General features: G+C 37.0%; 1 protein-coding gene across 1 annotated transcript in view; it reads right to left on the minus strand.

Moving 5' to 3' along the window:
* Positions 1–14863, minus strand: part of nmnat2 (nicotinamide nucleotide adenylyltransferase 2) — a 42691-nt gene that overhangs the window by 13053 nt on the left and 14775 nt on the right. The window contains exon 2 of the mRNA XM_066691973.1: positions 2308–2396. Coding sequence (XP_066548070.1) covers positions 2308–2396 — 89 coding nt within the window. The remainder of the gene's footprint in view (positions 1–2307; positions 2397–14863) is intronic.

Here is a 14863-nt window from a genome sequence, read left to right on the forward strand (position 1 = left end):
AAGAGGGTATCTGTGGTGAGTGAAGTTTTCATGGGAGAGAACAATCAATCCCTCTGAGCAGCTGGTTTAAAATGTTTTCAGATAATCCCCACCTTCCCGTATCTGAGAAAAAGTCCCCTTGTCATCCCAGTGCTTTCATCTCCACAGCTGGCTGGTGCCCTTTGTGTGAGGACCCTGCTGCCAGGCTACACAGCCCCGGGGCCCTGCAGCACAGCATTACATTACAACAGCAATGTGCTGGGCACTGGGACGGCCTACTGCCTTGCACGTTGCGGCTTCTGCAAGGGATCTCACCCTGCCCTATACTGAACTGAGGACCGCACCATCCAAAGAACATCAAAGCTCAAGTGTATGCATCTGTTGACAGCAATGATCTATCTAGGGAGTCATTGTACTTCAGACTCTGCTGCTACTCCATCGATTTAATTTCTAGGTTTAAGACAAGCTACCGATTTTTGTTTTCAGGTTCAGAGAATGGACATTGATAAATTAGTCGGAAATGACCCACAGTAACCTGGCTTGCCGTTTTTTGTTATTGTTTATTTGGTGGATGTGACACAGATTCAGTCACTGGCCACAATCTATACTTTTCATGTGCAGTCGGTGTTTACCATTTTGATAAATAGACATATGGCAACCATTTGCTTTATTGGAATATATAAATCTATAAATCTGATATGCTTGAATTTTAGCCAGTACTGGATTTAACTGAAATCATCATAATTAAATATTTTAAATGGCGCATTTATAAGATTGCAGACCGATCCAGACCAGCAGACGTAGCAGTTTGATTAGGTCAGGGTAAAATCTTAATCTTGCTAAGGGCCATGAAGGGTTGGACTGGATTTGTATTTGTCCTGTGACTAATTAAAGAAGGAGTGACAACCTTTTCTTAATCCAAATACTTTAATCATTTCTAAAACAGTCTTTACTTTGGTATGTGGTTGATGTGAAGTTTTTCTATCACATTGTAGCATAAGAGAATATTTAACAGAAATCAGGAAACATGTCTTTGGATCTGTGTAGAAATGGCAGCTTCAGTTTACATTGATTTAGGGACTTGTAAAATACATCCTCTTGTTGTTCTTCAATTAAAATCATTAAGGTTGATCTCAGAGTTGTACACTATGATTCATTTCCTGTTGCAAGTGAGGCAGGCAATGTGTTGTTTGTGTTAGTCACTTGGTACCACGAGGACATGAAAACATCTCATCTTTGATTCAGTCTTATTCAGCTTGAAGCCTAACCATGACACTCTTTACAGCTGCTGTTTGTACCATGAGATTGATGTATTGAATACAGTATACAATACAAAAGGAGTATCTTAGTCTGACAGTTTGACTGACTGCTTTATAACCTAAATAAAGACAAGCAATGCATTCAACACAAACAAAACAGCTTTGGGATAAAACGTGTCAAACTGCAGGTAGAACAAACATTTACATTCTACTATTTTCATAAAGCCACATGAAAGAGCAATACTAAATGTAGAAAGGTGAGTGTACCTGATAAAGGTAACTAAATATAAGATACCAAAATTGAACACCCCAAAAAGGAATCCAAATGGTATTTATAAGTAAATTAAAAAGACTACAGAAAGGGTAAGATGGAAATCCTTGTACATACCAAGGGCAAAAGTGGGATGATATTATACTGAAATTACAGATAATTCTCCTTTAAAATACCTAAGTAGTTTAGCCTACCAAGTTGAAGAAAAATAAATTTGAGCTTCCCTTCAATACACAAAAAACAAAACATTTCAGAATGGGTTGGAAACATTTCAGCTCTACTGTGTTTCTTTCTTTGAAGTATTTTTCTTCCTTATCCATACAATATTAATGTATTTTTTTCTTTCTGGTAAAAAAAAGAAATGGGGCAAGCTTCGCATTCATTTCAGAAACGGGCCCTGTGAGTCAACAGCGGAATATTATTAGCTGCAGATTAAACAGCTAGCCCTAGAGAGAAAGAAGGTAGAGAATTAAATAAACCCCAATTAAACAGCTTCAGATTAAATAAAATAAATCTCTATATTGTAACAGTGAATTCACTTTATGCCCAGATTTAAAGACTTAGGATAAAGACGTTTAATCCTTCTACCAGCTCATTATAAATGCATCTTGTTGGCCGATAAACCTAACCCCTCTTCTGTCCCAGTTACTATTGAGTATGTACAGTACAGATCAACCTTAGGGTCAGTACACATTGTACAGAGAACATGTATCACCAGTCAACTTCAGTTTCTTCAGCTTCACTTGAGCTGCACTGAACTGAAAGGTCTGAAGTTCATTCCATCAGAGGAGTTCTTACCGGTTTTCCATAAGAGTCATGGACTGGTGAGATGATGCCTCCAATCACAATGAATCGTCCTGTCTTGTGAAGGTAGTCTCTGGCTTTTTCTACAGGAACAGACAAGAAACCACAGTTACTATATGGAGATTAAGGTATTTTGCTCTACAGTAAGGTTGAAACTAATCGGTTATACGACACAGACTTTATTTCGTAATCGTTTGGCTCATTCAGTTGTATGGAGCATTAGCATATCTGGAAAAATACGTATCTCCCAAAGGTTTTTCAGACTGTTCATTTCTATCCACGGATGGTTCCCAACAGACTAAGACATCTGAGACAGAGAAAGAGACATTGCAAAAGCACACACCTTATCTGTTCTGACTCAGAAAAGACTTTGAAAAAATTAATTTGCTAAGCCTTTTATAGTGACTCAAGGCAGTACTGTAAATAGATCATGATGTGATCAAAGAAATGTCTCTGTCTATTCAAGTCTGATACACTGTGTCATTGTACTAGTTCAATTTTAAGCGTTTTGTATGGGTCGAACAGGCTTTTGTTCTCATCAAAGGCAATATATACTTCAGGTGTTTCAGAAAATCTTTTCAATTTAAAATCCTGATGAACAGAAACCCCAACCAGGTGGATCCATGTTGTGAAGTATGTGATGAAGCAAGACAAGTGATTTGAAAAAATTGACAAATGTGCACACATACAGGTCTTGAAAACTAAAATAGAGCAGTGATTTTTAGAGAAATCAAAAAAGGTTTTGACAGTTATCCAGCAGAATTATGTCCAATTGAATAGGGAAGCAAATGGAAAAAGATAGGGACTCTCTTTCTGTCTCAAAATAGAAATTGATGTGTTCTTATTTTAAGCAGCACTATCTGAGTGCTTAAAAGTCTGGGGGTGGTGCCAGGGCACTGAAACAAGTATATTGCCAAAGATGGTAAAGAAAAAAAAAAAAAAATGCTCCAATTTGCCAGGGGTTATTCTGCTGAACTTGCATGTGGGATTGCTCTGAAGTGGATATTTGTGTTAAGTAAATCACCTCTAGTGAAGCTTGGAGCTATGCATTGGCCAGTCAAACTAAGATTTCCCTGCCTTCCGGGTGATCCTGGAAGCTTCAGGAGTTTGAGAATAATCCAGGACACTGCTGGGAGCAACCCAGGAGGAGAATTGTTCAGAGGAATTATCTATGTCCATCAAAAAAGAGCATACATTTATCCTATTATTAGCATCTCAGTAATTTCATACATAGATGTTTGAAATGTCAGGCACAAGTTTGTGTTTCTCTGCTATATACATTTGTGCTCTATGCTCAGGTTTTGTATAATTCTTAAATATGCACATTTAATTAGATCTAATTTAGTAGTAGAAGTAGTAGCAGCAGCTGGAAACATGCCATGGAAATCACATGATTCAGTTCAGGTAATTATACATGCCAAATAAGGCAAATAATCCTGCTGCACATATAAGTCAATTAAGGTGATGCTGTTCCTTTTAAATCTTACTCAATATTATAATGTGATCATGGAATGTAAATTAATTTAGACATGCAGACCGTGGAGCCAAAGAGCTCATCCAGAACTTGGCATTATTAATATCACAGAAGAGGAGGAGGATTCACATCAGAAAGGCCAATCAACTGAAGGAATAAGAGTATAGCCCGTGGCACAGGCTGGTTAGGTGCTTCAAATCAAGATGGAGGCACCGCATTTCAAATGTACATCTCTAAAGCATCCAAAGCTCAGCTTCAGCATGGGAAAAACAGACTTTAGCACAGCTAGAAACTGTAAATTAGTGTTTCCTTTTTATTTCTTGGGAAAATGGCCTTGAGACATTTTTAGAAGCACCAAAGAGTTTCCTGGTTAGACAGTGGAGGTATCTACACACCTTTGGGTTTAAAAAGTGAGGAACATGATCTAGAATCTTCCCTCTGTCTTGAAAACAAGTCAAGCTGTTCCCTTGTGTTGAAATTAGCTGTGTTACTCCAGCGACACTGGCATAGGCCCTCACGAGACTTCATCTCTCACCAACCACTGAGCCACACAGAAGCAATTAAAATGTTTACCTCTCATGTTAAGGTAGCGCTTGATTCCAGGGTGCAGGAGAATAAGTGACTGTACTTTATAGGCATACAACTGGATACAGTGCAATGTATTATGTTAATGAATAGTATGCTGACTATGATCTTAATTATATTTTTGCTGTTCAAAGAGAAAATACAACATTTTGAACCCTCCAAGGCAGTAGCAAATATTAGTTTTTTTTATTAATCTCTTGTCTTTCATTTTTTTGTCTCAAATGAAGAGCTTTTAAACAGTCAGTCCTATCTTATCTTCAGTTTTAGAGATGGGTAAGAAAAGTGACTACAACAAATTGTATCTTGCACAAAATATATAGCCACAAATGACAGGTTGATAGGTTCACAAGCTATCTTTGAAAAGCTGTGTGCAGTAAATGCAGGCTTAAGAGAAACAGAAAATGTAATATTAACTGCTGAACCGCAGCTGGTTGGTTGTAACCATTTAATAGACACATTCTCCTAAAAGTGGACGGAGTTGGGTAATTCTACCCTGACTGAGGACTTGTATCACGATCAATACGAGTTCCTGATCTCACACGCTTTTTCATTTGCAAAGAACGGACACCTTCTGAATTCAAATCAAATTAAACACTGCACAAACTTCTATTCCATTTCAATCCCTTAAAAGAAGCTTGTAAGAGAAGAAATTCTATCAGGAAAGCAAACATTGAAACTCCAAACAGGGGCCCAATTTTAATGACCCTCTGTCAAGATTAACAACAATCCCTTGTACGTATGGGCGCTTGGCCAATCCCCAGACACTGCAGCAGCTGCCAATCTGTCTGACTGGGTGTTGAACGCCAAGGAGGAGAGGACACGTAATTCTGGCAGCAATGTCTCCCACGAGAGCACTGAATCGAACTGTCCCGTCATAGGCCAGACTGCGGGGCTGTAATTAGAGACGCTTCTGCAACCGTCTGACGTGGGAACAGCTGAACGAACAATAAAAGGATGCCTGGTCACGACTGGTGGTCAGTTTAGACTGGACACAATTACAGTATAATTCTGCGTGAGCTCACCAGCAAGAGATAAGGTCTGCTTAAACTCATCTTCAGGCTGAAGATTTAAGGACAGTGTTTAAGCTTAATTATATTCTAGGCTTTTCCGTTAATGTCAGGGAAGTGAAATAAATGGTCAGCTGCCTCATGATGTACAACTGTTTTCCAGAGATGTAAATGATGTCTTAGCATATATAATAACTTTTAGAGTAAAGATGTCCATTTAATACACATATAAAACAATAATACAAAAGTGTTTTCGGTCAGATCATTAAAAAGCTTAGTAGGCACACAGGGAACAAGAGATAATAATCCTGCATGGCAGAAGTCAGCATTCATCTTCCTGTAGAGCAAAACACCATCAGATGATCAAACTGTCAGTTTACCTCAATGGCATCTAGTTAAAAGGGTTTGGAAACTGTAGATGCCAAGCCACTTATATAACAAAGGCAGAACATTGAGGCAGAATAAAATGACCCCGTGGCTGCATACCCCAGTTAGGCATGTCCATGGAATCACAGGAACAATTCACATTGACGCGTGGTGGGCCGCCGATTCACAGAGCAACCACAAGAAAAGCAAACACTGATGGATGAAATGCCTCCATTGATATGGATCTCTGCTGATGATAAAGTCCAGGCAGCAGGAGCTGTGGCTCGATCAATTTTCAGATTAGAGTCTGATTGTCATGTAATGAGTTATAAAATGTCACATTCTGGAACCATTTAGGAGACGTGAAAGTTTGACATGTTTCTCTCAACTTGTGATTTTGCTATACAATCTCCTGTTCAGATTGTGCCTTTTGCCATTCTCTGACACATTGTTGTCATAATAGAAGATGTATTGATTTTATTGAACATGCCATTCAGTTGTATTGTGACTAAGAGCAATGGGCTCACTAAGCTACGCCAGGAGTGATATTATTCCCGGGCTTCACTGAAAATGTTTGTGGATATTTTCTATTTGTTTAAGTAAATATTTCCTGTACAGGTGTCCCTTTTACTGTATAATTCTATATAGTAGAAGCATTTTGCATATATATACATCTCATTATCAATCTCTATTATGCAACTTTGGCCCTACGTAAGAGTTCCCTGCAAGTTGAAGCAGGTTATAGGGGTTGTGTTGTTGAGTGAGTCGCCTTGGCACCAACAAAAATCATAACTTAGATTATGTGTCTTACAAACAGCTTCTATGGCTGGTTAACTTTTGAACCAAGCCTGGCAAAGAGCAAATTACCAGGTACATTACAATTTATCTCTCCCTCATAACATGTAATTAGGAACTACCCTTCCAGTGGAAGCTTTGATGTTCTTATGATGTAATTTATGTTCATTGAAATGGACTCCAATAATGCAACTCTGCAGAAAAGTCTGGACCTTATATTGCATTGACCTTGAGGACCTGTGGAAAGGCTTGAATGTGTGCCAGTATTGTGATGTGAAACTACTGAAGTATGCTATGGAGACATTCAGAAGCAAGCGAGAATGAGAAATAATGTCATTGTGTGAACAGCAGAGCGGCAGCATTAGGGGAAATGTGCCACTAGTCTCACCGCTGTGGCACTAATACCTCGGCAGTAATGATGCTAAAATAAAACAGACAAATAGTTTCCACCTCCTCAGAGCACAACTGTATCTAAATTAACAATGGGTAAGGCTTTGTTTTATTTAATTGTCACTCAATATGTAAGCAATGGTGCATGACACTGGGATGCTTAGGGGATAGATCTGATGCCACAGAGCAGTGTTTTTAAGACCATTGCAAGACATAGGCCCTGTTAATGAATCCAGGCTGAAATAATGAAAGCTTAATTCCAATATTTAAGAGTTTCTGTTTTTCAACTGTTCTTAAAGCTTAAGAGAGAATGTGTCGTATTTCCCTGCATTACTGCATTCTCAATCTTTCACAAAACTGCAGATTTTATATAGATTTTTTTAAGAATGGTCTATTCATGGAAACAAACCATGTTGGTATTTCCGTCAGTATTATCGGTTGCCATGGCCTTAGGCAATTCATTCCTCTGCTAAAAAAGAAAAGAAGAACAAAAAAATCATGGAAAAATACTGGGGAGTGTGTGTACAGATTAAGTTTTTACTTTGATTTCTGCTGCTCCCTGCAGAGCTAGGAACAGCATTGCCTATGAACAGTGCTAAGATGGGTGTGCTTATAAAACTTATTTCAGTATGGTATCAAATCAATGCTGAACAAAAGAGCCACTTGTGTTGAAATAGCTGAATAGAATCAGATCGTATTTATATCAAAGTCATAACTTGTTTCTTGTGTGCAGTATAACTGCATTAAGTTTAGAATGTATTTTAAAGTTGTATTGATCAATTCAGGTTAAATAAAATTAGTAAAAAAATGTTAAACCTTAAAACAGTGTATCATTATATGTATAGGACTTACACATATAGTCTATATAGTACTTTAAAACAATTTATAGTTACACACATTGGTAGTTTCGTTAAATAAAACCGATACATTATTCCCAGCTGTAATAGAAAAAGGCTTATTTCAATTTCATACTGTTAATGTGCATATAGTGTTGCAGGGTAAGGTGGAATTATCTATTAACCTAGCATGCTACTGTTCCAAACATATGAAAAAGGGTGTTATGTTTTGTTATTTAACTTTGTGTTGAAGTAATACATATTTTCCTGATGGAGAAATACACAATCTAATCATGAACTGTTTAATATAGCATATCATATTTAGACTATTTGTTTATCAAAAATGGGTGCAAGTGTGTATTTCTCTGAGAGAGTTATGTGTTCAGGGGTGTCTGAGCCCTGCATTTGTAAAACACAAAAGTACTGTTTTGAATTTGAATGAAGCTTATCTGCATTTAACAGCCTTACATTTTCTTTAAGTGATCCGTAATGCATTCAGACAGTTAACGATTAAATAAAGGAAACATTCTTGTGTAGCTATCAGCTTGCACTTAATGTAAAGCTGTACATTCAATCTAACCTGCCTCAAATTCATAAAGTCAACATCCTGGATCCTGACCATTACTACTCAGCTCAATGTGCTGCAGCAGGGGGATAACCATGTTACGTGCTACTTTACCCAGTGTAATGATCCTCTGCTACAAATCTGCACTGAGGGACATTAAGGTTGCAGCTGCAGTGGAGAAAGTGGCTTATTAGACGATCGCTGTCATACAATAAATCTGTGTATTAAGGGGGTTGGAAATCTTTCAACAGAATATATAGGAGAATCTGTGTATATATACACACACGCACAGAAGAATGGTCAAATATTGCCAAATCTAGGTGAGCAAGGTTGGTAGAGACCTATCCCAACAGACTCACAGCTGTAATTACTGCCAAAAGGTACTTCCACCAAATATTAACTCAGGGGGGTTGAGACATATTCAATTATATTTTTTTTATAAAGAAATCCAAAATGAAATGCATGAAACTCTGAGGCACTGACACAACAAAATGTGAAAAAGTTCAAGGGGGTGTAAACTTTTTATAGGCACTGTATGTTTTCTTACTTTAAGAGGAAGGAAAGCTTATCCTTTCTCCGAAGACCACCACAGAATGAGTGAGAGCTTTGCATTTGATGGATGATTGTTCATCTGGATTTATTTTATCTCTATTGATGTTGGAATTCACCTTATACAGGCCATTGAATTCCTTGTGTTACAGATACTGTCAAAATACATTTTATCAATGTGGTCCTCTATCCTTAATTTTAGTACCTTTAGGTAGTTCCATTTATTCCATGCTCTGAAAAGCCCCTCATGCAGTCTCAACAATAAAAACAGGTTAATATTAACAAGGACAAAAAAATACATTTTATTAGACCAACTAAAGAGATCATTCTACCTCAGTAATTCCTGTCATTACTTATTAGCTTTTATGGTTATGGTTTATAATGTTGAACAAGATCAAGATACCACAGTCATAGCCAGGGCAGAACAATAATCCAAAAGACACTTTGTTGAGCAGAGCACTCTTATTTTCATTAGACTAATTTATGAATGATTGAATGGATAGCTGCCATTTACAGTTTAACCAGAACAATTTTAAACAGTAGCAACCTATTTTGGTAAATATAACACGTGTACATAACAACTTCTGAATAGAAATTTGCAACCTTGTTTTTTGATCAATGTAGACATATTTAAATGTCCCCACCCGAGCAGAAGAAGTAGTAAAAGGATTGGAGGTGGTGCCATTTATGACAAGAAAGACATTTCACTCATGTGTGAGTTAAACTATCTGTTTTCAAAGCAAACCAACATTATATTGGCTGTCTTGTTCAGTAAATGGTACTTACAGCTAGACATGATGTGTGAATCTTGTGAAATGCATAATCTACAGCAGAACATAGTGAAAAGTGATTTACAGGCAGCTTTATGCTTCTTCACAATATGCATTTAAAACAAAAATGAGATTATATAATATACACTAACTTTTAGTCTTAGAATATTTTAACTGTTCTGATGACAAACTTCACTTTAATTAGAGGGACCCAACTTATTGATGGCAATGTTTCTATGCCTTTGGCTTGATAATGAATCATTAGACTGTTTTGTACAGTCTATTTGTCACTCATAAGTGCATCTCAGCGGTGTCTTGCAGGAACACATTACTCAATGGTATTTATGTGGAAAGGCATTATGCATCACATTTAGCATGTCTAAGTATTAAGATCTCTTAAAGATATGTTATTTAAATATCCCCTTTATTGAGCTTATACAGAAGAATGGGAGAAAACCTGAGTAGGCTACCCAATTTGTCATTTTAGATTATCTATAAATATTGTTTATGTCTGACATACATCTAATTCCAAATGATAGGCTAGTGGAAGTGATCATCACAAAAATCAATTTTGTTTATGGTATGTACCATACATTTCTGCCCTATGGCAGAAGTCAGAGGTGATTTTTCATTAAAGCTCTGCACTGCTGCTCTATTGCCATGTGGCGTTAATGAATTAGAATTGTTTTACCATTCTACAGTCCTACCTTGGCAGCCAGCTCTGCAGCGGTGACCGAAAATAATGTAAAGCCATTCTGGTGATGAACCTTATAATCTGAAGACGACAGATAGGAGTCTAGAATTTTCCACTAGCCAATTGTAACTAAATTCCAGGTCACATGCTAAACTGGCTGAGCACCACTAATAAGGGAAGGTAGATCTGTGTAGGAAAACTGAATCTTGGACCCTTCTACCCTTCATACATAAGCTTGTAATTCATAATCATGTAAAAGTAATGTATCATACTTACATATATAGGTACTAAAAAAAATAATAATAACTTGCATATTCTGTGAGCTTCCTGTAGTTTGCATATCTGCTCTGACTCAAGTCAGCAGTTTCTGCTTTTAGTGAGAAAACCCAGAATCAGCAGAGTGTTTACCTCTCTGAAATGTTCCCTCGGATCAATCGGTTAATTGGCGCTTCACGCAAATACCGTTTTTTAAAAGTGTGCTGATTTTTAACTTAATCAAATCAAAATACTTCCACAAACATTGCATGGAGAAGCTAAAGCCTTAGATTTTTCTTATACATCTAAACCATTCATGCATTGTTAGTTAAAAATAAATGAGTTCCCACTTGCAGGCCTTTCTCTCGCAGATGGAATCAGTCTTTTTTAGGTTAAAGCTTGAATCAAGGAGATTCATGGAGTGGTAAATGCCACAATGTTAGAGAGACAAATGATAACATGCTTGGACAAAGTCATTCACACATTCCCACTAATGCAGTCCACATGGCATGCTAAGTATTTTGTTGTTGTGTCTTTAATCATTCTACAGAAATGGCATTCTTTGGGATTCAAAGCATTACGAAACATTCTGAGACACAAATGTCACTGCAGAATAACTTTAGGTATTGGTCGCTTTGTTGGATGTTTCTCCTTCGTTTCATTTTTCAGTCCATAGATTGCCTTTCACATCTCCGAACAGTACACGTTTGAAGTGGAAAACAGACAACCTTTATCTCTTATTTCCATTTCCAGGCAGATTCCATCCCGATTTTTGTAGACTGTATGACAATTTGAAAATATTGGATGAAGTTTCTGGCTGATCGTCTGATACTGTCATGTTCGTTTAAACATGAATCTATATATATTCTGTTTTCCTGTCTTTATAGTCTTCACAGGGATGCAAATTCTTCCTGGAAAATTGTTAGGTTTGAAAAACAAATACTCAGATATATTAAAGATAAAATATTCACCTTCCTGAATGTTACAGACAGACATCACCATTATTTCAAATCAACACTGGACAACTGTGGAAATACATATAAAGATCCTCACAATCTACTTTATCTAGTTTATAGATCAAACTGCCTAGCCTGCAATCAAACACTAAGAGAGACATATAGCGATAAGACGATTAATAATAATTATAAAAAAAATAGACTGTTCATCTGTCCAGTACTTTTACAGCTTGGGATGGAGCAACAAACAGCATTGTCAGGGGGCCTTGGGAAATGACATTTCCTGTCAGCAGGAGCCTGGTTCATTTCCCCTGGTGAGCGTGTGTCCTGTGGAAATGTCAGTCTCTCCCTCCTGTCAGTGCACTCTCTCTCTCTCTTTGTAGTGCGGGTGGCAGGGGACTGGCAGCAGCCAAATTCACCCTCTGTGGCTGGCAAGGTTTAGTTAAGCACTAATTCACTCCATGATCACTCAGACCTCTGTTAATCGAAAGATAAACTTCTCTTTGTCTCAGAATAGAGAGAAGCTTGGTTTTGCGGATCTGAAAACCACAGCTTTTCTACTTCAGCAGTGTTGGAACAATATTTAATATCCTGTTTTCATTTTCACTCCTCTCTCTCTCCCTACTTTGTAGTCATATAATTATTTTTCCATTTGCCTACACTGAAAAAAAATGACTGCCTAATTTTGAAAAAATATTGGATCAAGGCTCATCCATTGAAAACACTCAATTGTACAATCGGTGGAATGGCACACAAATTGCACAACCTGCATTCTGTTATGCATCTCATAATGCTAAAGAATAAACCATTTACAAATGACATTTTTATAAAGCCAATACAGTCTGTTACTTCGCCAGTGTAGCACATTATTCTGGAGAAGAAAACAATGGCTGTAATATTTTAAAATCAGTACAGAAGATGGGGAAAATGATTGAAGCTAGTCTAAATTATCTGCTATAAAACAACTATACTTGTCATATATACTTGTATAAAACATTCTTATGCAATTATAGTGTCTGTCTCTTTATATTGCATGTAGTATTAGAAACTATAACTGTACTAATGGATACCATATGTTTTCACTTATAACTGTGGAGGAGCAGCCATTTTCCAAACCTAACCTTACTGTCACTATTGGAGGCAAGCAAAGACTAATTTATATATAGATAAATACTGTTTCATCATGAAATACCATTTCTATACTCTTGCATATCCCAGATCCACCTTGGTAATGATAGTATTTGATCAGTCGATTAATCTGCACAAATCAGTTCACAAGCTTCCTTCCTGTACAATGAATTAAACCACGCAATTAGAGATTGTGTTAAAGAATCATTACAAATGTTTAAATTACAGAAATGCATTTTTTAAGTAAACATTGTTTTTAGTAAGATGAGAACACTGTTACACCTTGTAGAGAAGACTCTGGAAGACTTGAACAGAACAGAACAGCACAATCTCTGCTATAAACAGTACAGCGTGTGAAGGAAGAGGAGACAGCAAGGACAGCCAAAGACTTGTGTTGAAGGAACCATTTTATAGAAACACAAGAGTGATTTATTCAGCCAGTCGCCTCTAAAGGAAGGCGGCTGTAGACGCTGCCAAACAGGCTCTTTTATGGGGCTCTGGCTTCTTCTGAAGCATGCAGTTCTGCCTTATTGATTAAAAGACAATTATGTGCTGCAAATAATGGAAAGCTTTGTGTTGCAGCCATCCTGGGCAAAATGCTGATGTATAGGAAATAAAAAAAAAGGTTTATGTTTTAATCAAGTGAGAGGCTTCTGGAGGTTCAGAGCAGCAACTGCAGAATAAAACTCAGGAAGTAAACAAATAAACTGTGTGTTGTAAAAATTGCTCTTTCATTTTCTCTGCTGGGTTTTTAAAAGACAAAAATTACACAGCATTGTGTCTTTTAATGATCAATTTAAGAAGCTTCTCTTAAGCTTTATTGTGTGCAAATGTGAATTTAATATATTTTAGTTGTATAAGGAATGATTTGTTTCTATTCAGTGATTAGCATATTTTCTCCTACCGCTCTGACAGCATCTCCTCCTCAGTATTTTAATGCCCACCTGAGACATTATCTTTATCTCAACAGAGCAATTCGAACTGAAGCATTCCCAATCAGATCTCCTTAAAACCTCTATAACCATAATGCTTTTTTGCATAAGAAAGATTTATATATAGGTTATCTTTCTCTGTGAGGTTTTCATGAGATTTCCAGGTGGCCACATCATTTTGACTTTGAGTGGTTAGGTTTAATTAATTACAATAATTAATCATACACGATTCATTCCATATACCAGAATGAAACTTGTGAAAATGCTCCTATTCTGTCCACACCGAAGACTGTCTGGCAGATTGCAAATAAACTTCAGTGTGCAAGCATAGCTTTCTATACATTTTAATGTAGCCATTAAAATGTGGGTCAGTATGGTCCAACAATCAGAAAAGAAGTTACATAAAAATGAGTGCAAATCTCATAAAGGAACTCTCATCGACTTCTCTCTGCGATTTCAATTAATTTGTGCATTGCACTGTCAGAGCCCAGGACAAAATCTGTCATCTCATGAAGGCCGTTTGTCAACTGCACTTTAATAAACAGTCTTGCCTTCGCTTCTCATAACTTCTTTCATCCGGCTGCATATCATAGGGAAGCAAAGACTGTTCAATATGCTCTCTCACGCTAATGCGTCAACATGATGAATGCCCTTCACATTTTTCAAGTACTTTTTGTCATGGTCACCTGAAGCTGTAGGCTGTTTCAAATGTCAGCTCGGGCAGTAGAAACGGGTAGGTGTAAACACAACAAATCTTTCATGAGAAATGACTTGAGGTTCAATATCAGTCGTCTGTCTGTGTTGGTAATGAATTAAACCAGGCAATGTAATAAAAAGTAATTGCTTTTTTTATATTCTAATATTTAGTATGGAATGCAAAATTAGAGATAGTTTCCAATTTGTTTGCATGAGGTGAATGTTCTCCATAGTCACAACTACGGAATATAAAATGTTGTGTGGCACACCACCCCTTCTGCCCACACACCCCATTGTAATCCTTAAAGCAAAATTTGCTTTCAGTAAGAAACCCAAGCCCTTCCTGATGTATGGAGTTGCATAATTCTGGTAGGATTTATTTAATATTTTATTTTTCATTTCAGGTCTCATTTAAAAAATGTCACGGGAAATGAGAAATTAGAGGATTTGACAATGGTACGTTTTAATTAGGGGCAAGTAACCTACTAATGCAATACATTGGTGTATAGAATAATATAAGGTCCCTCCTGTCAACATCAAAAATCTATATTT

The sequence above is a fragment of the Amia ocellicauda genome, chromosome 19, assembly GCF_036373705.1.
Source record: "Amia ocellicauda isolate fAmiCal2 chromosome 19, fAmiCal2.hap1, whole genome shotgun sequence".
In the NCBI taxonomy this organism is placed as follows: Eukaryota; Metazoa; Chordata; class Actinopteri; order Amiiformes; family Amiidae; genus Amia; species Amia ocellicauda.